Source organism: Oncorhynchus keta, chromosome 15 (genome assembly GCF_023373465.1).
Source record: "Oncorhynchus keta strain PuntledgeMale-10-30-2019 chromosome 15, Oket_V2, whole genome shotgun sequence".
NCBI classification, from domain to species: domain Eukaryota; kingdom Metazoa; phylum Chordata; class Actinopteri; order Salmoniformes; family Salmonidae; genus Oncorhynchus; species Oncorhynchus keta.
Genome location: NC_068435.1, coordinates 19,699,460 through 19,725,588, shown reverse-complemented (window position 1 = coordinate 19,725,588; position 26,129 = coordinate 19,699,460). Strand labels below are relative to the sequence as shown.

Below are 26,129 nucleotides of genomic sequence, written 5' to 3'. Positions count from 1 at the left end.
CATCTTTACTAGATGCTGTTCTTCCACTAACCTCATTGCAACTCCCCTCCAAGTCTCCGACCACTACCTTGTATCCTTTTCCCTCTCGCTCTCATCCAACACTTCCCACACTGCCCCTACTCGGATGGTATCGCGCCGTCCCAACCTTCGCTCTCTCTCCCCCGCTACTCTCTCCTCTTCCATCCTATCATCTCTTCCCTCTGCTCAAACCTTCTCCAACCTATCTCCTGATTCTGCCTCCTCAACCCTCCTCTCCTCCCTTTCTGCATCCTTTGACTCTCTATGTCCCCTATCCTCCAGGCCGGCTCGGTCCTCCCCTCCCGCCCCGTGGCTCGACGACTCATTGCGAGCTCACAGAACAGGGCTCCGGGCAGCCGAGCGGAAATGGAGGAAAACTCGCCTCCCTGTGGACCTGGCATCCTTTCACTCCCTCCTCTCTACATTTTCCTCCTCTGTCTCTGCTGCTAAAGCCACTTTCTACCACTCTAAATTCCAAGCATCTGCCTCTAACCCTAGGAAGCTCTTTGCCACATTCTCCTCCATCCTGAATCCTCCTCCCCCCCTCCTCCCTCTCTGCAGATGACTTCGTCAACCATTTTGAAAAGAAGGTCGACGACATCCGATCCTCGTTTGCTAAGTCAAACGACACCGCTGGTTCTGCTCACACTGCCCTACCCTGTGCTCTGACCTCTTTCTCCCCTCTCTCTCCAGATGAAATCTCGCGTCTTGTACGGCCGGCTACCCAACAACCTGCCCGCTTGACCCTATCCCCTCCTCTCTTCTCCAGACCATTTCCGGAGACCTTCTCCCTTACCTCACCTCGCTCATCAACTCATCCCTGACCGCTGGCTACGTCCCTTCCGTCTTCAAGAGAGCGAGAGTTGCACCCCTTCTGAAAAAATTTACACTCGATCCCTCCGATGTCAACAACTACAGACCAGTATCCCTTCTTTCTTTTCTCTCCAAAACTCTTGAACGTGCCGTCCTTGGCCAGCTCTCCCGCTATCTCTCTCAGAATGACCTTCTTGATCCAAATCAGTCAGGTTTCAAGACTAGTCATTCAACTGAGACTGCTCTTCTCTGTATCACGGAGGCGCTCCGCACTGCTAAAGCTAACTCTCTCTCCTCTGCTCTCATCCTTCTAGACCTATCGGCTGCCTTCGATACTGTGAACCATCAGATCCTCCTCTCCACCCTCTCTGAGTTGGGCATCTCCGGCGCGGCCCACGCTTGGATTGCGTCCTACCTGACAGGTCGCTCCTACCAGGTGGCGTGGCGAGAATCTGTCTCCTCACCACGCGCTCTCACCACTGGTGTCCTTCTGTAGCACAGTTGGTAGAGCATGGCGCTTGTAACGCCATGGTAGTGGGTTCGTTTCCCGGGACCACCCATACGTAGAATGTATGCACACATGACTGTAAGTCGCTTTGGATAAAAGCGTCTGCTAAATGGCATATATTATTATTATTATATTATTATTATTATTATATTATTATATATTATTATTATTATATTATGGTGTCCCCCAGGGCTCTGTTCTAGCCCCTCTCCTATTCTCGCTATACACTCTCCTATCATTGCTATGCAGACGACACACAATTAATCTTCTCCGTTCCCCCTTCTGATGACCAGGTGGCGAATCGCATCTCTGCATGTCTGGCAGACATATCAGTGTGGATGACGGATCACCACCTCAAGCTGAACCTCGGCAAGACGGAGCTGCTCTTCCTCCCGGGGAAGGACTGCCCGTTCCATGATCTCGCCATCACGGTTGACAACTCCATTGTGTCCTCCTCCCAGAGCGCTAAGAACCTTGGCGTGATCCTGGACAACACCCTGTCGTTCTCAACTAACATCAAGGCGGTGGCCCGTTCCTGTAGGTTCATGCTCTACAACATCCGCAGAGTACGACCCTGCCTCACACAGGAAGCGGCGCAGGTCCTAATCCAGGCACTTGTCATCTCCCGTCTGGATTACTGCAACTCGCTGTTGGCTGGGCTCCCTGCCTGTGCCATTAAACCCCTACAACTCATCCAGAACGCCGCAGCCCGTCTGGTGTTCAACCTTCCCAAGTTCTCTCACGTCACCCCGCTCCTCCGCTCTCTCCACTGGCTTCCATTTGAAGCTCGCATCCGCTACAAGACCATGGTGCTTGCCTACAGAGCTGTGAGGGGAACGGCACCTCAGTACCTCCAGGCTCTGATCAGGCCCTACACCCAAACAAGGGCACTGCGTTCATCCACCTCTGGCCTGCTCGCCTCCCTACCACTGAGGAAGTACAGTTCCCGCTCAGCCCAGTCAAAACTGTTCGCTGCTCTGGCCCCCCAATGGTGGAACAAACTCCCTCACGACGACAGGACAGCGGAGTCAATCACCACCTTCCGGAGACACCTGAAACCCCACCTCTTTAAGGAATACCTAGGATAGGATAAGTAATCCTTCTCACCCCCCTAAAAGATTTAGATGCACTATTGTAAAGTGGCTGTTCCACTGGATGTCATAAGGTGAATGCATCAATTTGTAAGTCGCTCTGGATAAGAGCGTCTGCTAAATGACTTAAATGTAAATGTGAAGCAAAGAACGTTACAGTCTCTGATGTCCCTCTGGAATGCTACCCTTGCTCGGATTTCATCAACCTTGTTGTCAAGAGACTGGACATTGGCGAGAAGAATGCTAGGGAGTGGTGCACGATGTGCCCGTCTCCGGAATCTGACCAGAAGACCGCCTCGTTTCCCTCTTTTTTGGAGTTGTTTTTTTGGGTCGCTGCAAGGGATCCCTTCCGTTGTCCTGTTTAAAAGCCAGAACACAGGATCCGCGTCGCGAAAAACATATTCTTGGTCGTACTGATGGTGAGTTGACGCTGATCTTATATTCAGTAGTTCTTCTCGACTGTATGTAATGAAACCCAAGATGACCTGGGGTACTAATGTAAGAAATAACACGGAAAAAAACAAAAAACTGCATAGTTTCCTAGGAACGCGAAGCGAGGCGGCCATCTCTGTCGGCGCCGGAAGTAGAAAGAAAGTACTTTGTTTCTGCCCATTTTGAGCCTGTAATCGAACCCACAAATGTTGATGCTTCAGATACTCAACTAGGCTAAAAGAAGACCAGTTTTATTGCTTCTTTAATCGGACAACAGTTTTCAGCTGTCCTAACATAATTGCAAAAGGGGTTTCTAATGATCAATTAGCCTTTTGAAATGATAAACTTGGATTAGCTAACACAACGTGCCATTGGAATACAGGAGTGATGGATGCTGATAATGGACCTCTGTACGCCTATGTAGATATTCCATAAAACATCAGCCGTTTCCAGCTACAATATTAATTTACAACATGAACAATGGTCTACACTGTATTTCTGATCAATTTGAGGCTATTTTAATGGACAATTTTGTTTGCTTTTCTTTCAAAAATAAGGACATTTCTAAGTGACCGATAGTGTATGTTTCGGGGGGCTAGGGTCAGTCTGTTATATCTGGAGTAATTATCCTGTCTTATCTGGTGTCCTGTGTGAATTTAAGTATGCTCCCTCTAATTCTCTCTATTTTTCTCTCTCTCTCTCTCAGAGGACCTGAGCCCTAGGACCATGCCTCAGGACTACCTGGCCTGATGACCACCTGGTCATGCTGCTGTTCCAGTTTAACTGTTCTGCCTGCGGCTATGGAACCCTGACCTGTTCACTAGACGTGCTACCTTGTCCCGGACCTGCTGTTTTGGACTCTCTTTCTACCGCACCTGCTGTCTCTAACTCTGAATGATCGGCTATGGAAAGCCAACTGACATTTACTCCTGAGGTTCTGACATGTTGCACCCTCTACAACCACTGTGATTATTATTATCTGGCCCTGCTGGTCATCTATAAACGTTTGAATATCTTGGCCATGTTCTGTTATAATCTCCACCCGGCACAGCCAGAAGAGGACTGGCCACCCCCTCAGAGCCTGGTTCCTCTCTAGGTTTCTTCCTAAGTTCGGGCCTTTCTAGGGAGTTTTTCCTAGCCACCGTGCTTCTACATCTGCATTGCTTGCTGTTTGGGGTTATAGGCTGGGTTTCTGTACAGCACTTTGTGATATCAGCTGATGTATGAAGGGCTTTATAAATAAATTGGATTGATTGATTGATTATTAGTGCACAAAATACACAAAAGTTCAGGGGCCTTGCTTTAATAAAGTTAACCATTTTCACTGTAGTGTCCAAAATGTCTTTCAAGCTGTCAGGCATTCCATTGGCAGCAAGAGCCTTTCGGTGGATGCTGCAGTGTACCCAAGTGGCGTCGGGAGTTACCACTATGTTGTCATAGATTTTGCGGCATCAGTACAGATACCAAAATGAGCAGCAGCTACGTTTGGCTACATACGGACCGTTAGTGAAATTCCTGCAAGAGAGTAGCGGTTAATGTAATTGGATGTTAATTATTTGACTAGGGTACCTGTATATGACATTGTGTTGTTATTTCACTGAACACTAGATGGATTCATTTTATTATTGGCAGTGAAACGAGGCGACTCAGATGAGAAAAAAACCTCGCCCAAATATAAATGGACTGTTAGAAAATGTGAAGGACAAAAATGTTATTAAAAAAATGCAACTATAAAACTGACAAACTATTCATATCCATGGCTGGAATTGAGGAGAAATACATTATATATCATGAATGCACATTTCCATATTGCAGTCCAACAACCATTTGTATCCAAACAACAATCATAAAACAGAACTGTCCAGCATAATGCCTATGCACACAGTACATTGTCATATAAAACAAATTGCATGGCTCACAAATTCCTTCAACAGCAAAAACATTCAGAACCTCTCACCAGCAGACTCTGTGGGATAGCGTTGGAGGTTGGGAGAAAAAATCTGTCCGCTTAGAAAATGTGGGAATTTTAAATGACATTGCAATTACCGGTCAACCTGATAGGGGGAAGACAAGGCAGGGAGAGCTGGGCCGGTGCCTGGCCTCCTTTGGCTCAGTAAAAGCCCTTCTGGCAACCGAACCAGCCGGAGCTGGACCATTCAGATCTGCCAACCATCAATCCACTGCTGCCCTCAGATAGAAAGAGCCAAGCAGGCAGAAAGTGGCAGAGAGGACAGACTTCTGCCCATAAACTATGGCAGGCAAGAGGCTCCGAGTTGGGCCTGTGTGCAGTGCAGTCTATACCCTCGCAAGTCTTCATGCTCCCTCTGCCTCTCCACAATACAGCTAACTGCCAACAATACATACCCCCCACCCATTCCAGAGCTACTCTCTACACTCCATACTCACTCCACAACCCAGCTACTGCCAACCCTCCCTACCTACCCTCCCTAGTCTACCCTCTCCACAACCCAGCTACTGCCAGCCCTCCCTACCTACCCTCCCTAGTCTACCCTCTCCACAACCCAGCTACTGCCAACCCTCCCTACCTACCCTCCCTAGTCTACCCTCTCCACAACCCAGCTACTGCCAACCCTCCCTACCTACCCTCCCTAGTCTACCCTCTCCACAACCCAGCTACTGCCCACCCTCCCTACCTACCCTCCCTAGTCTACCCTCTCCACAACCCAGCTACTGCCAACCCTCCCTACCTACCCTCCCTAGTCTACCCTCTCCACAACCCAGCTACTGCCAAAACCACTGAGAGGAACAGAAGATAGCTGTGCCCTCGTGACCAATAAAAAGCTATCATTGGAATAAAAACAAGTTGATGAATTCCTATACTTTTTTTCCTTCCAAATAACTAGCAAAACAAATAAACGTGTTTGGTTTTCCACTGTTTTAGTTGGTGGTAAATAAGGACAAGTTCAACTGTATGTCAGCAAAGATCTACGTTCACAGGCCTCACTCAAGTATTATGTACTCAAGTACTAAGTGGTGTCCTCTCGTATGTTCCATTCCCTTTCTTGTGGATCAGGACATTGAAGTTTTTGCCAAATTGGCCCAAAAGTACCAGTTTTCAAAACAGAAAGAGTTCCTTTATCTCCATGTTTTTGGTTGATATCCCGCACCTGTCCTACTATCACTATTCACTACAAGCCCTTCCCATCCCATCACACCTCTCCCCTGGCCCTCTTCTTACCCTGGAAGGCGGTAGAATGGCCGGAGATGAGGTACTTCAGCTCGAAGCTGTAGGAGCGGACATTCTGGAGGGTCTCTCGTCTCACCGCCACCTGGTAGCTCTCCTCCATCTTGCGGGTGCAGCAGGACGGGCCCTGGTGCTTACACACCAACAGCTCCACATCTGATGGGACAGAGGGAGAGGGAGACAGAACAGGATTAGGCGTATATTTGATTCATTTATTTATTTTATTTCAGTGTCATACACCAATTGGTGCCCAGCCTGTATGGGCTTATAAGAAACAATTTCTTTAAGTATGTGTAGACAAAACACAAATATATATATGTACGTTGGAGGTATATATACAGTGCCTTCGAAAAGTATTCAGACCCCTTGACTTTTCCCACATTTTGTTACGTTACACCCTTATTCTAAAATGTATTAAATTACATTTTCCCCTCATCAATCTACACACAATACCCCATAATGACAAAGAAAAAAATGTTTTTTAGAAGTTGTTGCTATTTTATGTTTTAGAAAAAATAAATTGCTATGAGACTTGAAATTGAGCTCAGGTGCATCCTGTTTCCATCTGAAAGTTTAGAGGGACGGCCAGGTCTTGGTAGATTTGCAGTGGTCTGATACTCCTTCCATTTGAATATTATCGCTTGCACAGTGCTCCTTGGGATGTTTAAAGATTGGGAAATCTTTTTGTATCCAAATCCGGCTTTAAACTTCTTCACAACAGTATCTCGGACCTGCCTGGTGTGTTCCTTGTTCTTCATGATGCTCTCTGCGCTTTTAACGGACCTCTGAGACTATCACAGTGCAGGTGCATTTATACGGAGACTTGATTACACACAGGTGGATTGTATTTATCATCATTAGTCATTTAGGTCAACATTGGATCATTCAGAGATCCTCACTGAACTTCTGGAGAGAGTTTGCTGCACTGAAAGTAAAGGGGCTGAATAATTTTGCACGCCCAATTTTTACGTTTTTGATTTGTTAAAAAAGTTTGAAATATCCAATAAATGTCGTTCCACTTCATGATTGTGTCCCACTTGTTGTTGATTCTTCACAAAAAAATACAGTTTTATATCTTTATGTTTGAAGCCTGAAATGTGGCAAAAGGTCGCAAAGTTCAAGGGGGCCGAATACTTTCGCAAGGCACTGTAAAAGGCACATGACAGCCCGCTTTGAGTTTTCCAAAAGGCACCTAAACACTTTCAGACCATGATAAACAACATTCTCTGGTCTGACCAAGATTGAACTCTTTGGCCTGAATGCCAAGCGTCACATCTGGAGGAAACCTGGCTACATCCCGACGGTGAAGCATGGTGGTGGCAGCATCATGCTGTGGGGATGTCTTTCAGCAGCAGGGACTGGGAGACTAGTCAGGATCGAGGGAAAGACGAACGGAGCAAAGTACAGAGAGATCCTTGATGAAAACCTGCTCCAGAGAGCTCAGGACCTCAGACTGGGGGCGAAGGTTCACCTTCCAACAGGACAACGACCCTAAGCACACAGCCAAGACAATACTGGTGTGGCTTCGGGACATATCTTTGAATGTCCTTAAGTGGCCCAGCCAGAGCCCGGACTTGAATCCGATCTAACATCTCTGGTGAGACCTGGAAATAGCTGTGCAGCAACGCTCCCAATCCAACCTGAGGCACTGTATCTGTTTTACCATTTAGGAATGAAGGCACTTTATGTATCTAGTTCCCCCATTTGAAGGTGTCATAAGTATAAGGACAAATTCATTTATAGTGTGTTACATTTAAGAAAAAGTTAAGTATTTGGTCCCATATTCCTAGCACGCAATGACTCCACTGACTTGCCTCGTTAAATAAAGGTATAATCAAAAATATATAAATCAATACATCACGCTTTCGACTCCACAAACTCGTTGGATGCATTTGCAGGTTGTTTTGGTTGTGTTTCGGATATTGTTGTGCACAATTATATCTGCATTTAACTGCATTTCTGTGATTCAGAGGGGTTGGGATAAATGCGGGAGACACATTTCGGTTAAATGCATCCAGTTGTGCAACTGACTAGGTATCCTCGTTTCTCTTTCCAAATAGAAATGAATGGTAAATAATGTATTGTGTCATTTTCGAGTCACTTTTATTGTAAATAAGAATAGAATATGTTTCTGAACACTTTTACATTCATGTGGGTGCGACCATGATTGCAAATAATCATGAATTAATTGTGAAAATGTTACAGAGGCATAAATATCGGAACCCCCAAAGATGTTAACTTTCCCTGTTACCAGCAATGGTGAAAGGTTAGCATGCTTTAGGGATATCTTTGTGCATCTGTAACATTCTCACTCATCATTACTCACCATTCATTCATGACTATCTGCAAATATTCACGTAGAAGTGTTCAGAAACATATTCTATTATTATTTAAAAAGAGGAGAAAACAAGACAAAGTACATACAATCATATAAGATGCCATACTATACATGCTTAGCTTACTGCTAAAAATACAAGCTCTGCCTGAAGTATAAATAGTATTGGTGAATGCGCTTGCACATAGGCCTATAGCCTATGCTAACACACACACACACACACACACACACACACACACACACACACACACACACACACACACACACACACACACACACACACACACACACACACACACACACACACACACACACACACACACACACACACACACACACATTTACTTACTTTACTTACTTAAATGTAAATGTAATTTAAGTAACAACATTTACATCCCCCTATAAACTGGACTAGCACTGGCTATAATATCTTGGGTCGAAATAAACCCTATGAAAGGCAATGATCTAATACGTTCTAATATGATCCGAAGTGAGGCTCAATCAAGCACCATGACATCAACACAGTTCCGACACTAGAGTCAGTCCACCCTGTCGTGACACGCTGCCTGACACCCTCCTCGGCCTCTCTCATACTGTCAGTTACATATTTAATAAACAAGGCCATGACAACACAGAGGCTGGCCACAATTAGCAGGGCAGAGAATGTGATATTAAAACTCTCACCCTCCACCTGTTCCCCCTAGCTGTCCCCACCCCCCTTGTCCCCCTTGCTGTACCCACCCCCCTTGTCCCCCTTGCTGTCCCCACCCCCCTTGTCCCCCTAGCTGTCCCCACCCCCCTTGTCCCCCTAGCTGTCCCCACCCCCTTGTCCCCTAGCTGTCCCCAACACCCTTGCCCCCTTTCTGTACCCACCCCCTTGTCCCCCTAGCTGTCCCCACCCCCTTGTCCCCCTTGCTGTACCCACCCCCCTTGTCCCCCTAGCTGTCCCCACCCCCCTTGTCCCCCTTGCTGTACCCACCCCCCTTGTCCCCCTAGCTGTCCCCACCCCCCTTGTCCCCCTTGCTGTACCCACCCCCCTTGTCCCCCTAGCTGTCCCCACCCCCCTTGTCCCCCTTGCTGTACCCACCCCCCTTGTCCCCCTAGCTGTCCCCACCCCCTTGTCCCCCTTGCTGTACCCACCCCCTTATCCCCTAGCTGTCCCCACCCCCTTGTCCCCCTTGCTGTACCCACCCCCTTGTCCCCCTAGCTGTCCCCACCCCCTTGTCCCCCTTGCTGTACCCACCCCCTTGTCCCCCTTGCTGTCCCCACCCCCTGGTCCCCCTAGCTGTCCCCACCCCCTTGTCCCCCTAGCTGTCCCCACCCCCTGTCCCCACTGCCCCCACCCCCTCGCCCCCTTGCTGTCCCCACCTCCTCGCCCCCTTGCTGTCCCCACCCCCTTGTCCACCTAGCTGTCCCCACCCCCTTGCTGTCCCCACCCCCTTGTCCCCTAGCTGTCCCCACCCCCTTGTCCCCCTAGCTGTCACCACCCCCTTGTCCACCTAGATGTCCCCACCCCCTTGTCCCCTAGCTGTCCCCACCCCCTTGTCCCCCTAGCTGTCACCACCCCCTTGTCCACCTAGATGTCCCCACCCCCTTGTCCCCCTAGCTGTCCCCACCCCCTTGTCCCCCTTGCTGTCCCCACCCCCTTGTCCCCCTTGCTGTACCCACCCCCTTGTCCCCCTAGCTGTCCCCACCCCCTTGTCCCCCTTGCTGTACCCACCCCCTTATCCCCTAGCTGTCCCCACCCCCTTGTCCCCCTTGCTGTACCCACCCCCTTGTCCCCTAGCTGTACCCACCCCCTTGTCCCCTAGCTGTCCCCACCCCCTTGTCCCCCTTGCTGTACCCACCCCCTTGTCCCCCTTGCTGTCCCCACCCCCCTTGTCCCCCTAGCTGTCCCCACCCCCCTTGTCCCCCTAGCTGTCCCCACCCCCCTCGTCCCCCTTACTGTCCCCACCCCCTCGCCCCCTTGCTGTCCCCACCTCCCTCGCCCCCTTGCTGTCCCCACCCCCTTGTCCCCCTAGCTGTCCCCATGCCCCTTGTCCCCCTTGCTGTCCCCACCCCCTTGTCCCCCTTGCTGTCCCCACCCCCTTGTCCACCTAGCTGTCCCCACCCCCTTGCTGTCCCCACCCCCTTGTCCCCCTAGCTGTCCCCACCCCCTTGTCCCCCTAGCTGTCACCACCCCCTTGTCCACCTAGATGTCCCCACCCCCTTGTCCCCTAGCTGTCCCCACCCCCTTGTCCCCCTTGCTGTCCCCACCCCCTTGTCCCCCTTGGTGTCCCCCATCCCCTCGTCCCCTAGCTGTTCCCCACCACCCTTGTCCTCCAGCTGTCCCCCACTACCCTCGCCCCCCTTGCTGTCCCCCACCACCCCGTCCCCCTATGTGTCCCCCCCCACCCTCACCCACCTTGCTGTCCCTAATCCCCTTGTCCCCCTTGCTGTCCCCGTCCCCTCCAGACGGTTACTCATAAGGCTGTGGCTGATATGATAACTCATTTTGGGGGTTGGGTGGAAAGGCGAGGGGAGTGGGGCACAGGTGGTGGGGTAACCTGACCCCGAAAGCATGGGTCTATATGCCGGGGCTAGTGACTAGTGCTTCCCTAGTCCAAATGCACCCCTGAAACACAATAGGGTCTCACTTGGCTCATTCTCTCTTTCTCTCTCTCCCTCTCATTTGTTTGGCATGTCCCTTGTCACACATGGCTGTAACTTAATTACCCAGAGAGGGTCCACTGAGCCCCCATCTGTTCCAATCTCTGAAGAGTGGAGTCACGACTGGCTTGACCTCCACACGTTTCTCCACTCTCCCTCTCTCTGTCTCCCTCCTTTTTTCTGTCCCCCAACTCCCTACCTTCTTCAGTCTGGTTCTTTATTTCCTCCTGTTCTCTGTCTCTTTCTGTCTCATTTCTCTTGTTCTTTCCCAGACTCCACCTCTCTCCCTTTATCTGTCTCTCTCTCTCTGTCTCTCTCTCTCTCTGTCTCTCTCTCTCTCTCTCTCTCTCTCTCTCTGTCTCTCTCTCTCTCTGTCTGTCTGTCTGTCTCCAAGCCATTTTTCTTGGCGCCAAGCACAATGCTGACCTCGTCTCACACTCTCTCTATCCCAGACCTCTCTCTGTTCCTGACTCCACCTCTCCTTGTCTCTTTTCCACAATCCTTCTCTCTCTATGTCCCTGACCCTTTCTCTCCTGGCTGGCTCGCCACGCTGTGTGTTATCTCCAATATGAAACTAATATCTAGTGACAGTGGAGAATGTGATTCCCACAAAGACTTTGGGAGCTACAACCACCAACCACCGTTATCAGGGCAGGTCGACAGTGTCAGGAATATTCCAGAACATTGATTAGAACCAAGGTCTAATGCATGTTTTCCACAGTGTGGATAGATTGCTGTTATGTACTTTATTGAACGCTGATGAGTAGAACCAGTGTTTTCATGGTTGTGGGATGAAGTTACAAACAGATTCTATTATTGGGTCTTTGCAAATAAATAGTCCAATGTCAAAGTGAACTGAACAATAGCAAGTGATTCACAACCTATTGAATTTACCTTTGCTAATCCTACCTTTGTGTAAATGTAATATCTGAGACATACCTGTAGGCCAAAAAAAAGCTTAAAAACACAGTAACCGTCCTGGGATTAGAGTTGAGGATGTTGAGTCTAAGATATAGTCAGTTACTATGACAATGTCCTCTAGACAAAATCTTATTTTCAACAGCCATTGTAGCTCATGGTCCCAACATGGCTTAAGTCCCTTATAGGGCAAACCTCCTGCCCCCTATAGAACAATGTGTGAGTCTCTTGTAGCGCATACCTCCTGCCCCCTATAGAACAATGTGTGAGTCTCTTGTAGCGCATACCTCCTGCCCCCTATAGAACAATGTGTGAGTCTCTTGTTGCGCATACCTCCTGCCCCCTATAGAACAATGTGTGAGTCTCTTGTAGCGCATACCTCCTGCCCCCTATAGAACAATGTGTGAATCTCTTGTAGCGCATACCTCCAGTCTCTTAGCACTAATGTGATTTGATACAGACCCAAGAGAGCTGGTGGGGCAAGGCAAGGCCCAACTCTACAGGTCCTGGTGGTTAATTAGCGATCAGTGTGTGGACCGCTCCGCTTGTTCTACCTGGCCAGACATTCACATGCACAGAGTGCAGAGTCAGAATGATCTCAACTCAGCTGTCACGCCCTGAGCATAGAGAGCCCTTGGATGTTTGTTTATTCTTTGTTGTTTTTGAAGGTTAACTGTAATAAATATGTGGAACTCTACTCACGCTGTGCATTGGTCCGCTCATTATGTATACGACGAACGTGACATCAGCCTTTTAATTCTCTAATCAGTGACAAATACCTCCGGACTAATTGGCCGTATTAAGCCACCGCTCTATTCACAATTACTTCCGCCACGTCTCAGTACCCCTGGGTGCACAAGTCAAAACTCCTGCGGTTAAAAGCAGGAGACAGTCTTAATGGTAGAAAAGTGCCCTTGGTAACCAGTGAGCCGTCCTTAAAAAACATCCCCGGACCCAATTTGCTTGCATCACAAATACATTTAATTTGTATTTATTTAACCTTAATTCAACTAGGCAAGTCAATTAAGAACAAAATCTTATTTACAATGACGGCCCACATCTGGTCAATAAGGAGTGTAAATGTAGTTTTGATTTGGATAGGTTGTTGACGGGGAGGCTGGTCATTTCCTGACGCTGCTGTTTGGACATGTTTTTCAGAGAACAGGAATAACTTTGTGGAAAAGCAGCTGATTAATGCAGGAGTTTGGTCCTCCTATATTGCTTCTTCGCTCTCTACCGGACTCTTGCATCTCAGGAAGAGCTGTGTTCCTTTTGTAGTTGTCTCATCCAGTGAACTTGAAGGATATTTACTCTGTATTGATTTGCTGTGCTTGGGCGGGTCCGTGTTGAAAGAAAACATGGCTCAAAAGGAGCTCTGCCACATACCTGCATTTTTGGACGGCCCTGAATCGTGCCAGGAATGTCTAGCTTTTTCAAGCGTCAAGCTGGCAGTGTTGGGGTCCAGAGCCAGAGGCCAGGGGGCGAGGCGGCTTGGATGTGGGTCAGACGGGTTGAGGAGAGGGTTGGGGCCGGGAAGCACTTGGAGCTTGGTAGACTGTTAGATTGTTGGATTTTGGGTGCTAGGGGTCTAGTGGGTTATTGGATGTGGGGGCAAAGAGGTTGAGGGCAGGGTCTGTGGGGCACTGGGAGCAGTTGGATGTGGGTCAGAGGATTGCAGAGGGGTTGAAGCAGATGGGTCACTTGAGGCTTAGTGGACTGGTGGAATGTTGGATGTGGGCGTAGAGGGATGGAGGACAGAGTCAGAGGACATTAGGGAATGTTGGATGTGGGGGTAGAGGGATGGAGGACAGAGTCAGAGGACATTAGGGAATGTTGGATGTGGGTGTAGAGGGATGGAGGACAGAGTCAGAGGACATTAGGGAATGTTGGATGTGGGGGTAGAGGGATGGAGGACAGAGTCAGAGGACATTAGGGAATGTTGGATGTGGGTGTAGAGGGATGGAGGACAGAGTCAGAGGACATTAGGGAATGTTGGATGTGGGGGTAGAGGGATGGAGGACAGAGTCAGAGGACATTAGGGAATGTTGGATGTGGGGGTAGAGGGATGGAGGACAGAGTCAGAGGACATTAGGGAATGTTGGATGTGGGTGTAGAGGGATGGAGGACAGAGTCAGAGGACATTAGGGAATGTTGGATGTGGGGGTAGAGGGATGGAGGACAGAGTCAGAGGACATTAGGGAATGTTGGATGTGGGTGTAGAGGGATGGAGGACAGAGTCAGAGGACATTAGGGAATGTTGGATGTGGGGGTAGAGGGATGGAGGACAGAGTCAGAGGACATTAGGGAATGTTGGATGTGGATGTAGAGGGATGGAGGACAGAGTCAGAGGACATTAGGGAATGTTGGATGTGGGGGTAGAGGGATGGAGGACAGAGTCAGAGGACATTAGGGAATGTTGGATGTGGGTGTAGAGGGATGGAGGACAGAGTCAGAGGACATTAGGGAATGTTGGATGTGGGTGTAGAGGGATGGAGGACAGAGTCAGAGGACATTAGGGAATGTTGGATGTGGGTGTAGAGGGATGGAGGACAGAGTCAGAGGACATTAGGGAATGTTGGATGTGGGTGTAGAGGGATGGAGGACAGAGTCAGAGGACATTAGGGAATGTTGGATGTGGGGGTAGAGGGATGGAGGACAGAGTCAGAGGACATTAGGGAATGTTGGATGTGGGTGAGAAGAGTTGAAGGTTGGGTGGAAACAGGGGATAGGGGACTGGCAGACTATTTGATGATGACAGGGTTTGTTGGGCACTAGGGACTTTTGGATGTGGAGGTGGAGAGGTTTGCAAAGAGGGTGCTTTAAAACAGTTAAGAAGGTTCAGCTTCAGCCACAGGCCCCCTATCCACAGCACTCTGACTGTCTGTCCAGACAGCTGTCTGACCCTGAGGTCCTTACTACTGGGCTTACTCTCCCAGAATACCTGCTAGCCTCTGCTGCTGATGCCTTCTTTCAATACTAACATCCCTGCGGAGCAGAGGAGCATCCACAACGAAAGCTCCCTTCAACCCTGGCCTTTCCATCATCAACTCCAGCATTTTTAAGGCAGTTATGACAAAGACGCAAAAGCCAATCTACCTGGTAGTCGGTGCCTGTTTGGTGTTATGAAACAAGTTTAGGAAGGAAGAATTGGCCAGTTTACGGTGCAGAAGAGACACTGAATAAGGTAGGGGCATGGGTGGTATACAATAAACACCCACCAGACCAATGACTTAGACTGAAATCCAAAAAGAGATCCTGAGTCTAGCCTGTCTCAGACACATTAAGCAGATTCAGACTGGGATTTTTTAAACATTTTTTTACCTTTATTTAACCAGGCAAGTCAGTTAAGAACATATTCTTATTTTCAATGACGGCCTGGGAACAGTGGGTTAACTGCCTGTTCAGGGGCAGAACGACAGTACCTTGTCAGCTCAGGGGTTTGAACTCGCAACCTTCCGGTTACTAGTCCAACGCTCTAACCACTAGGCTACGCTGCCGCCCCGCTGCCGCCCCATGTCACTGATGGGACAGGGATTGGACTGAGAACATTAGAGAGGTTGTGGGGAAGTTCTGTAACAGAGCTGGTTACCTGCTGAGGACATGCCAAACTCACTTTGTCAAGGCTACAGACAGTGAATGGACAATATTGCATTTAAACAAACTACGCTGTAAAGTTGTATCTATGTGGGATGGTAATGAGTGGCATTGGAGATACTTTCATTGAAAATGTTTAATATTTTCCGTACCTTCAACTCCATCTCTTGGCAGTTTGTTTGTTGTGTTTTTTTTTGCCTAAAGCCACACAAGTCGTCTTTTATGAGAGATAAAGCTGTTGAGGGATTTCTGGGATCATTATTGAGCGGGTAGGGTTTGTGAAGCTGGGGTACAGACAAGCATACCAAAGACTCTGAGGCTTTATATTGACTATAGAAGAGGTTGGGTTGGAGGGGATGTGTGTGCTTCCCATGTGAGAAGGCCCTGTTTGAAGGAGCCTAAAATAAGTGCAACGAATCAAAGGGCATCATTAGCTTAGAGTTGCTGCCAGACACTTTGATGCTTTAACCAGGCAAGGATGTGGCAGCATGATAACATCCTGCGTTCCCATTCCCTTAACATAAACACATGATGTGAACCCTGTCTTTGTGTTGGAGCTAAGCCAAACTCAAAGACGAAAACGGTGCCCGTGTCCGAATACCCATAACAGCATACTAAATAGTATGCAGGATTTATTTTTTAATAGTATGTGACATTTCGAAAATAGTACATCTAATGTGCAATTGCGTTGTCTCCCGCCATTCAGCGTGCCAATCTATCTGATTATCAGCTGTGTCAAACACGTGTCAGAAATGACGAGTGAATTCTACTAGATCAAAAAAGGGTTTATGTGGTACGCTAGTATGGGTATTCAGACACAGCCAAAGACTTCTGATGGCTCGGTTGACAGGAACACGGGTGCCTACACCAACAGGGTTCTGGTTTGAGTCACACATGGTGTCACATGTACTGAATGTGTGAGTAAACTGCTAGTTGCATTCTCATCTTACATTATCATAACTGGAAAAGTCAACAGGAAGCCAGACTGTCTGTGTGTTGCGTACAGACAGTGATCTGAGCAGCCTTGATAGATCATATAATGTAATTATCTGAGCCACACAGAGATGAGGTGACCATATCTAGTCAGGCCACGGGACGGCGGAGGTGGCGGTGAGTGTTTATGAATGGAGTGTCTCCACGCCTGACCTCTAATTGATCTCCAAAGTGCTAGATCAGAACACCCTTGTAATCTCGATATGGATTGTTGGCGAGCACCTCACAGCGGCGGAAAGACATGATTTATTAACTGATGGGCCAGAGAGTGGTTATTAAGTGTCTGGAGAGTGAACATTTGGAGCTGGAATAATTTAAGTCTGTTTCCTCGAATAACATATCCTAGGAACACACTTACAGCATCATTGAGCTAAATGGTACGCAGCATTATCTGGATATGTGTGCAACAAAACTTCAACATTCACCTTCTGCTACCATTTCTGTCAAGCCGTCGAGGCATACAATTTGATGCATAATTTTGATAGATCCAACACAGTACGCACTGCAACTGCCTCTGCAAGGCAAACACAGCGTTCCATTGGAAAGGAATGTACTTCTGGTGGACCAAAACGCAACGAAGCTGTCGGTGTGATCGAGGCGTAAGAGCATCTCATAAAACACTGCATTCCTGCAGGTACTAATAGGCATTTACTTTTCCATGGATTTCCTGTCATATGGCAGAAACGAGGGCTCTAAATCAGTAAAGACACAAGCAGTTAGGCCTGTGGCTTGTTAAAACAATGTTATGCATATCATTTTCACACATTTAAGTATGGCATTAAAAGCTAATGTATTCAATGTAACGCAGCTGTATGAACACTTGCAATAGGTTAGGTTTTACTACCAAAGGCTGGACCACCAGAAAAACATTAGGCCTTCAGTTAAGCTTTGTTCTATAATCAGCTATTTATCTTACATCGTCTTATTAAATCATATTTCAAATGGCAGTAACATAATAACTGAATGACTACATTTAAGTTTCTTTATATTACCAGAAAGTAGGATACATATCACCATCATGATATCATTTTGTAGTAATAAATACAAAGTAAAGATCAACTGGATTAGGATGCGTGCAATAAAAGTGCCATTGTTTTATTTTGAGATCCAAGAATCAGACCGGCTGGCTCTGATGGCGCAGCCACACTGAAGGCGCTTGCTGAGAATGAATGAAACATAGCACTGAATCCCTAAAGCAAACACAGAGAAGTATGAAAAGAGCTGAGGTTTCGCCACTTCAAATGTCAAGCGTTGCTATGTTTGGCGATTGTACAACTCGTAGTCAGAGTTATACACACACACACCCCTTCATATTCTCATCCCCCATCCCCTGGTCAGCACTTTGAAGAGGGAATGGGCCCGACCCAAAGCAAGCTCTTCTGGACCACTCCAAATAAAAAGCAACAAACAAGAGTTTAGAGCAAATGTGGTTGTGTTGAATTAGTTGGGGGTCGGGTGTTGAGGCAGAGATAAAGGAACTGAGTGAGAGAGAGATAGAGAAAGAGGGCAGTGAGAAATTAGATGGAAAAAATAAAGGAGAAAGTGAGACAAAGAGAGGTAGAGCACTGAATTTAGGTGGACAGTCAGGCCAGTAGATTTTCCTTCTCTATAGTACAATACAGTATGCATGGAAACACGGCAACGCATGCCACTCATTCCAACCGTATGCCTCTGCTCTCACTTTGTCCCCAATCACAAACACACATAACAGTCCAAATCTCATTCTATCCTCTAGGCCAGTCAGCTGCTGTCATATACCATAACGGCTGCATGCTGTAAACGCTTGTGATGCAGCGGCTCAAATGCTTCCATTCAGACTGGTCACATCTTCACAAGGACCTGTTCCCCTGCGTTGTCTCGCAAGGGGCTTACTCCAGCTACTGCTCTGCCTGGAACTGACATGCCCTGTCCGTTACCCGGGTCCACGCCACCGCCACCAAAACAAATATATTGAGTGGTTTGGATGCCCCTCTAGGTATGTTGAACGGGCTGCTATCTGATGCTCTTCTCCCTGTTACGGCATGCAGAGTCAGACGCAGTGATACGGTGGTGGCCTCTACCCCTAGATGTGGCACAGAAATATACGTGGCCTGCCAGTGGCTGTGGTTTGTGTCCACGTAGGTATTAGATGTCACATGAGTCATCTCTGGAAGCAGTTAGTCCTCTGCTCCGATTCAAAGAACACACAATGGTTTCTCGGAGAGGGAAGGCCCGGGATCAAAACGCTTTATACGTCCACCAAGTTCTTATTAGATTTAAAACAGGCTCAATCCGGGCATAGAAACCCAGAAATACTGTCAGGATTTTTTAAGAAGGCTAACATTATTTCTGTTTCCCAACCTTTCCAAAGGCCTTAGAGAAATGAAGACGTTACCACAAAAATGTGAAAGATGGAATAATAAGAGCACAATTGAAAGGAGAGGCTCAGTTGGACTTGGTCATGATGACGGCCTTTTCTTCTAAACATTCCTTCCTGTTATTTTCACGTGAAGGCCGTGAGAAGGAAAGAGGAAGAAAATGTTTACCACACACATCCCAAAGAGAAACAGAACCACAGAGAAGAGAAGAGGGACAGGAGTGTAGTTCGCCTTGGTGATGATGTGTCTTGTTTCTCTCCACACCAGCTCTCCCCAGGGAATGAGTTTTGAATCAAATCAACATAGCTGGATAGGAGCCAAAATCACAGTCTTCCCTGCTTGCTCTAGATAGTTTATGCCTCCCAAAACATATCTAGGATCAGTTTTCCTAATCTCAGTCATTATATGCTAACCAACAAAGCTGACCATGAACCTGTGGTGTAACCAAACCTCCATAAGACTAATGCTACTGTCTGCCTAATGTTCCATGCAGATATGGAGAGATGCTCTTAGACAGACGATGTCCCAAAGCATTTCCTGTATCAGTCTGAAACTTGCACTCAAGTGCATTTCCCATGACCTGTTTCATATTTGTTCTGAATACTGTAGGTCCAAAAGTATCAGATCTAAGCATCATATGCAGGCTTGGAATTACTAAGAAATCTAACTTACTGTATTGAAACTGAGGAAAACCTCAGTAACACTATGTCTCTAAATAGACTCCACTTTATGAGAGACGCTCTCCCTTACTCTGTTTTTTCCGGCTCGGAGCCTGGGCTTCAGAAGCCACGTCTCTCTGTTGAGCAATCTGCCAAGCTATTTAACAAAAGTATTAATTCATTTCTCAAGGCAGAATGTTTGCTTAGTAAGCAGCTGGTTGAAATTGCAATGTTAAGACTCTAGTGATGTATTGATTGATAAAGGGATGCTAGGCTGTGAGATTCTTTTAATTTGTCCCCTTCCTATTTCCTTGCACCTCCACAAACCCACACTATATTTTCCATAAGATCACATTCTTATTTCCAATGACGGCCTAGTAAGCCTTATTGAATTGTGATTAATACATTTAAGAAATGTTGTTTAAAAAGCAGACTAAACTCAGCAAAAAAAAATAAACGTCCATTTTTCAGGACCCTGTCTTTCAAAGATAATTCGTAAAAATCCAAATAACTTCACAGATCTTCATTGTAAACACGGTTTCCCATGCTTGTTCAATGAACCATAAACATTAATGAACATGCACCAGTGGTACGGTCGTTAAGACACTAACAGCTTACAGGCAGTAGGCAAATAAGGTCACAGTTATGAAAACTTAGGACACTAAAGAGGCCTTTCTACTGACTATGAAAAACACGAAAATAAAGATGCCAATGGTCCCTGGTCATCTGCTACAGGATGGCAAAAATAACTTCCAGAGTTACACCACGAACGCACAGTCCCTCCATCAGTGCTCAGACTGTACGCAATAGGCTGAGAGAGGCTGGACTGAGGTCTTGCAGGCCTGTTGTAAAGGCAGGTCCTCACCAGATACCACCGGCAACAACATTGCCTATGGGCACAAACCCACCGTCGCTGGGCCAGACAGGACTGGCAAAAAGTGCTCTTCACTGACGACTCACGGTTTTGTCTCACCAGGGGTGATGGTCAAATTTGTGTTTATCGTCGAAGAAATGAGCGTTACACCGATGCCTGTACTCTGGAACGGGATCAATTTGGAGGTGGAGGGGACGTCATGGTCTGGGGCGGTGTGTCACAGCATCATCGGACTGAGCTTGTTGTCATTGCAGGCAATCTCAACGCTGTGCGTTACAGGAAGACATCCTCCTCCCTCATGTGGTACACTTCCTGCAGGCTCATCCTGACATGACCCTCCAGCATGACAATGCCACCAGCCATACTGCTCATTCTGTGCGTGATTTCCTGCAAGACAGGAATGTCAGTGTTCTGCCATGGCCAGTGAAGAGCCCGGATCTCAATCCCATTGAGCACATCTGGGACCTGTTGGATCAGAGGGTGAGGGCTAGGGCTAGGGCCATTCCCCCCGAAATGTCTGGGAACTTGTAGGTGCCGTGGTGGAAGAGTGGAGAAACATCTCACAGCAAGATGTGGCAAATCTGGTGCAGTCCATGAGAAGGAGATGCACTGCAATACTTAATGCAGCTGGTGGCCACACCAGATACTGACAGTTACTTTTGATTTTGACCCCCCTTTCCTCATGGACACATGATTCCATTTCTGTTAGTCACATGTCTGTGGAACTTGTTCAGTTTATGTCTCAGTTGTTGAATCTTGTTATGTTCATACAAATATTTTCACATGTGAAGTTTGCTGAAAACACAGATGACAGTGAGGATGTTTATTTTTTTGCTGAGTTTATATACAGTTGAAGTTGGAAGTTTACATACACCTTAGCCAAATACAATTCAACTCAGTTTTTCACAATTCCTGGCATTTACTCCTAGTAAATATTCCCTGTCTTAAGTCAGTTAGGATCACCACTTTATTTTAAGAATGTCAGAATAATAGAAGAGATAATGATTTATTTCAGATTCCCAGTGGGTCAGAAGTTTACATACACTCAATTAGTATTTGGTAGCATTGCCTTTAAATTGTTTAACTTGGGTCAAACGTTTCGGGTAGCCTTCCACAAGCCTCCCACAACAAGTTGCGTGAATTTTGGCCAATTCCTCCTGACAGAGCTGGTGTAACTGTGTCAGGTTTGTAGGCCTCCTTGCTCGCACACGCTTTTTCAGTTCTGCCCACAAATGTTCTATAGGATTGAGGTCAGGGCTTTGTGATGGCCACACCAATACCTTGACTTTGTTGTCCTTAAGCCATTTTGCCAGAACTTTGGAAGTATGCTTGGGGTCATTGTCCATTTGGACGACCCATTTGCGACCAAGCTTTAACTTCCTGACTGATGTCTTGAGATGTTGCTTCAATATATCCACATAATTGTCCATCCCTCATGATGACGTTTTTTTAGCAGTGGCTTCTTCCTTGCTGAGCGGCCTTTCATTCCATGCCATCTCATTTGGCTTGAGGTCGGGTGATTGTGGAGGCCAGGTCATCTGATGCAGCACTCCATCACTCTCCTTCCTGGTCAAATAGCCCTGACACAGCCTGGAAGTGTGTTGAGTCAATGTCTTGTTGAAAAACAAATTATAGTCCCACTAAGCGCAAGCCAGATGGGATGGCGTATCGCTGCAGAATGCAATGGTAGGCATGCTGGTTAAGTATGCCTTGAATTCTAAATAAATCACAGTGTGAGCAGTAAAGTACCCCCACACCATCACACCTCTTCCTCCATGCTTCACGGTGGGAACCACATATGGGGAGATCATCCGTTCACCTACTCTACGGCTCACAAAGACATGGCGGTTGTTTCGTTGCACAAGCAAATCTCTTCTTCTTATTGGTGCCCTAGCGGTTAGAGCGTTGGGAAAGTTACTGAAAGGTTGCTGGATCGAATCCCCAAGCTGATGAGGTAAAAATCTGTCGTTCTCCCCCTGAACAAGGCAGTTAACCCACTGTTTCCCAGAAGGCCATCATTGTAAATAAGAATTTGTTCTTAACTGACTTGCCTAATTAAATAAGGGTCATAAAACGTACTCTGGGTCCTCATGAGAGCCAGTTTCATCATAGCGCTTGATGGTGTAAGGGTTATTTGACCAAGAAGGACTGTACTTGAAGAAACATTCAAAGTTCTTAACATTTTCCGGATTGATTGACCTTCATGTCTTAAAGTAATGACGGACTGTTGTTTCTCTTTGCTTATTTGAGCTGTTCATGACATAATATGGACTTGGTCTTTTACCAAATAGGACTATCTTCTGTATACCACCCCTACCTTGTCACAACACAACTGATTAACTTTAACTTTAAACAAGGCTCGCCTGTTAATTGAAATCCATACTAGGTGACTACCTCATGAAGCTGGTTGAGAGAATGCCAAGAGTGTGCAAAGCTGTAAAATAAAATATATTTGATTTGTTAAAAACAAATGTTTAGTTACTACATGATTCCATATGTCTTATTTCATAGTTTTGATGTCTTCACTATTAATCTATAATTTAGAAAATAATACAAATTGTAATGGCTTTCCTCCTCTTTGTCGGAGGAGGAGTAGGAGAGGTCGGACCAATGTGCAGCGTGGTAAGTGTCCATTTTAGTTTATTAAACTGAACACTAAAGAATACAAAATAACAAAGTGAATGATACCAACCGAAACAGTCCTGCATTGTGAAACAAACATCACAACAGGAAACAAGCACCCACAACTCGAAAGTGAAACCAGGCTACCTAAGTATGATTCTCAATCAGGGACAACGATTGACAGCTGCCTCTGATTGAGAACCATACCAGGCCGAACACAGAAATCCCAAATTATAGAAAAAAGAACATAGACTGCCCACCCCAACTCACACCCTGACCATACTAAAACAAAGGAACTAAGGTCAGAACGTGACCCAAATAAAGAAAAACACTGGAATGAGTAGGTGTGTCCAAACGTTTGACTGGCACTATATATAAAAAAAACATGGATTTTTGTGCATCCTCCCCTGATTCAGAATATTTCATTTTCATTGTCATGGCTTGTCTTAGAGACATTGAAAGCAACAAAAAAAAATGATTTTTGTCCATCCTCCCCAATTCAGAATATATTACTTTCATTGTCATGGCATGCTAAGAACTATTAAAGATTTACCCCCCCAGATAAGCAGTGGAGTTTTGTCCATCTTCTCCTGATACAGAATATACCATTTTAATAGTCATGTTAGGTTGAATAGCTATTGTTGAGCAAAATAAACAAAAACATATTCCATCTAAAACTCATTTTAACTGGTTCTGTCAGTATTGTATTTACACCCGCTCTCAGAAAGAATGTGTAGAGAGAACCACGTGCGCTCCTGACAGGAGCGTGCCAGAGGAAGGACAATTCTGAATCTACATTTCACGAGCTTCTTTTCCAGATATGTATATTTTGTTGATCAAAGTGTTGACAAGGTAGCTGTGTTGTCAAGTGGATTTTTGCCCATCTTCTCCTGATTCAGAATATACCATTTTAATAGTCATGTCATGCTTGGTTGAATAGCAATTGTTGAGCCAAAGTGTATTGAGAGAACCACGTGCGCTCCTGACAGGAGCCAACCAGAGGGATGACAATTCTGACTCTGAATCTACATTTCACAAGCCTCTTTTTCAGATACGTACATGTTGTTGATCAAAGTGCCGACAAGGTAGCTGTGTTGTCCTTCTAACATTTCTCATTTACATAATTCTAATTTCAAAAAACTACATTTACAAGAGTGACAAAGTTTAATAGAGAGGTGGATACAGATTAACCAACTCCTGGAAAGAAATGCAATCGAAAATCTATTCTATTTGAATTCAAAATTATAAACAGTTGGGATGATCTCGCTGCAAAGTGCAAAGCGTAAATTACTCAAACGTAAACTGTCAATGCTGACCGCGGGAAATGCACACACTCACCTGTCCCAGGAGTCTCCGGTACCCACTTCAGTGGGCCGATCTGTCGCACCTGGAAAGCGGTCTTCACCTCATGACAGCTGTATGCCCCAACATCCACTACTTTCACCAGAAACAGAACTGAAAACATCCACCAGAAATGTACGCGTGGGCATATTCCTCGGGACATTGCTGCATCTCAATCCAGGTATCCGTGGGTTTAGTGTAAATCGATGATTTCACGGCCTGTTAACAATGTATGACACAAATAAAAAGTAGCAGTTGATACTATTAAACGTCCATGATACGACGTCTGCATCGGGTTCTCACATTATTGTTTTTTGTGCATAAAGGCAATCCCACACTGAGTTTATATGAGACGGTATTGTGGACTAAGATTTGTAGATGTACCACTCTCAACACAGGCGCTGTTCGACTGCGTGCACGCTTCCGTCTCTCCCTCAAGCCATGTGCGCTTTCACTCTCCCCTCTCGCTAGACCCCCGCCCTCTCTGTTAAATAAGGGGAGTCAGATATTAATGAACAATATCATATTTTCAGGCTGTTCTGGAGGCAAAGGGGGTCCGAACCGGTACTGGTTGTACCTAATAAACAGGACACTGCGTGTACAACTAGAATTCCAAATGGCACTTGAGTTAATTGACAATCTGACAAATCATGCTCTTTATAAAACAAAAAATATTCAGATTTATTTAATAATTAGCAAATAGGACTATATGGTCTTTGGAATTAAATTCCAGATTACTGAATAATGTTTTGTTGGATAGTCGCTGAAAAACCTACCCAAACACACAACTGCAAATGTCTATATTGCCTGTTACGAAGTAAAAATCGAGCTTTCTATCTCCATGCTGAAGCAAATACAGGATTGTTTAGTGTACTTTTACTGCCCTCTTCTGGTGAAACGCAAAGGCACACAGGACACAATACAATTGTACTGTATGTTATGAATAAGGATAATTCACACAAATTACAAAATATCTTATTTGCTACATTCTACTGTTTCCTGGTTATAAAATGTTTAAATTAATGGTTGTGATAGTGGTTACGTAAAGAAACACAAAATACGTGTTGAGGAGCAGAATTACTGACGTCCTATTTAACCCAATAAAGGGAATTGTTGATTCAACATGTATTTGGGACACCACCCCGTTCAGGAGCAAGCCATTTTTGGTCTTCATGAGACATCGGGTGCTGTCGGTGTCCTGCGTTGAGCAGACCGCACCACCCTATGGATAGCCCTGCGGTTGCGGACGGTGCACTTGCCGTCCCAGGTGGCGATACAGGCGGACAGGATGCTCTCAGTTGTGCATCTGTAAAAGTTTGTGAAGATGTATACGCAGAGGAACTTGAAACAATTAAATGTTAACTACAAAGTCTAGGCCTATCATAATTATTTTAATCCATCCAGTGGGTATTTGTTTGGCAAACTCTACCATCACATGTGCCCCACAAAAACACAGCAAAACATTCGCATCTTTGTTAGGTGTGCACTTGAATTAAAGGGCAACTACAACCAAAGTTCTCAGATTTTTTCCAGGCCTCAAAATTTGGTTGGTTTAACCATTGTTGTGGATTTAGAACATCAAATTGCGTTGTTTTTCTATTAAAAAGTGTGATTTTCAGAGAGAAACCCTGAAAAAACTGTGAAAAACTGAACCCTGGACTGGACTGGACAGGACTAAACTTGGCTCTCCAGTACCACTTGCTTGCATTTTTTTGAGGCA

The 26,129-nt window shown here is 46.3% G+C and overlaps 1 protein-coding gene across 4 annotated transcripts in view; it reads right to left on the bottom strand.

Moving 5' to 3' along the window:
- LOC118395198 (glypican-5-like) overlaps positions 1-24,847 on the bottom strand; it is a 291,682-nt gene extending 266,835 nt beyond the window's left edge. For all 4 annotated transcript variants that reach the window (XM_052463594.1, XM_052463595.1, XM_052463596.1 and 1 more), the window contains exons 1-2: positions 24,407-24,847; positions 6,062-6,223 (exon numbers count right to left, since the gene is read on the bottom strand). In XM_052463594.1, the coding sequence (XP_052319554.1) occupies positions 6,062-6,223; positions 24,407-24,572 (328 nt within the window). In that variant the 5' untranslated portion in view covers positions 24,573-24,847. The remainder of the gene's footprint in view (positions 1-6,061; positions 6,224-24,406) is intronic.
- Between the last annotated feature and the right edge of the window lie 1,282 nt (positions 24,848-26,129).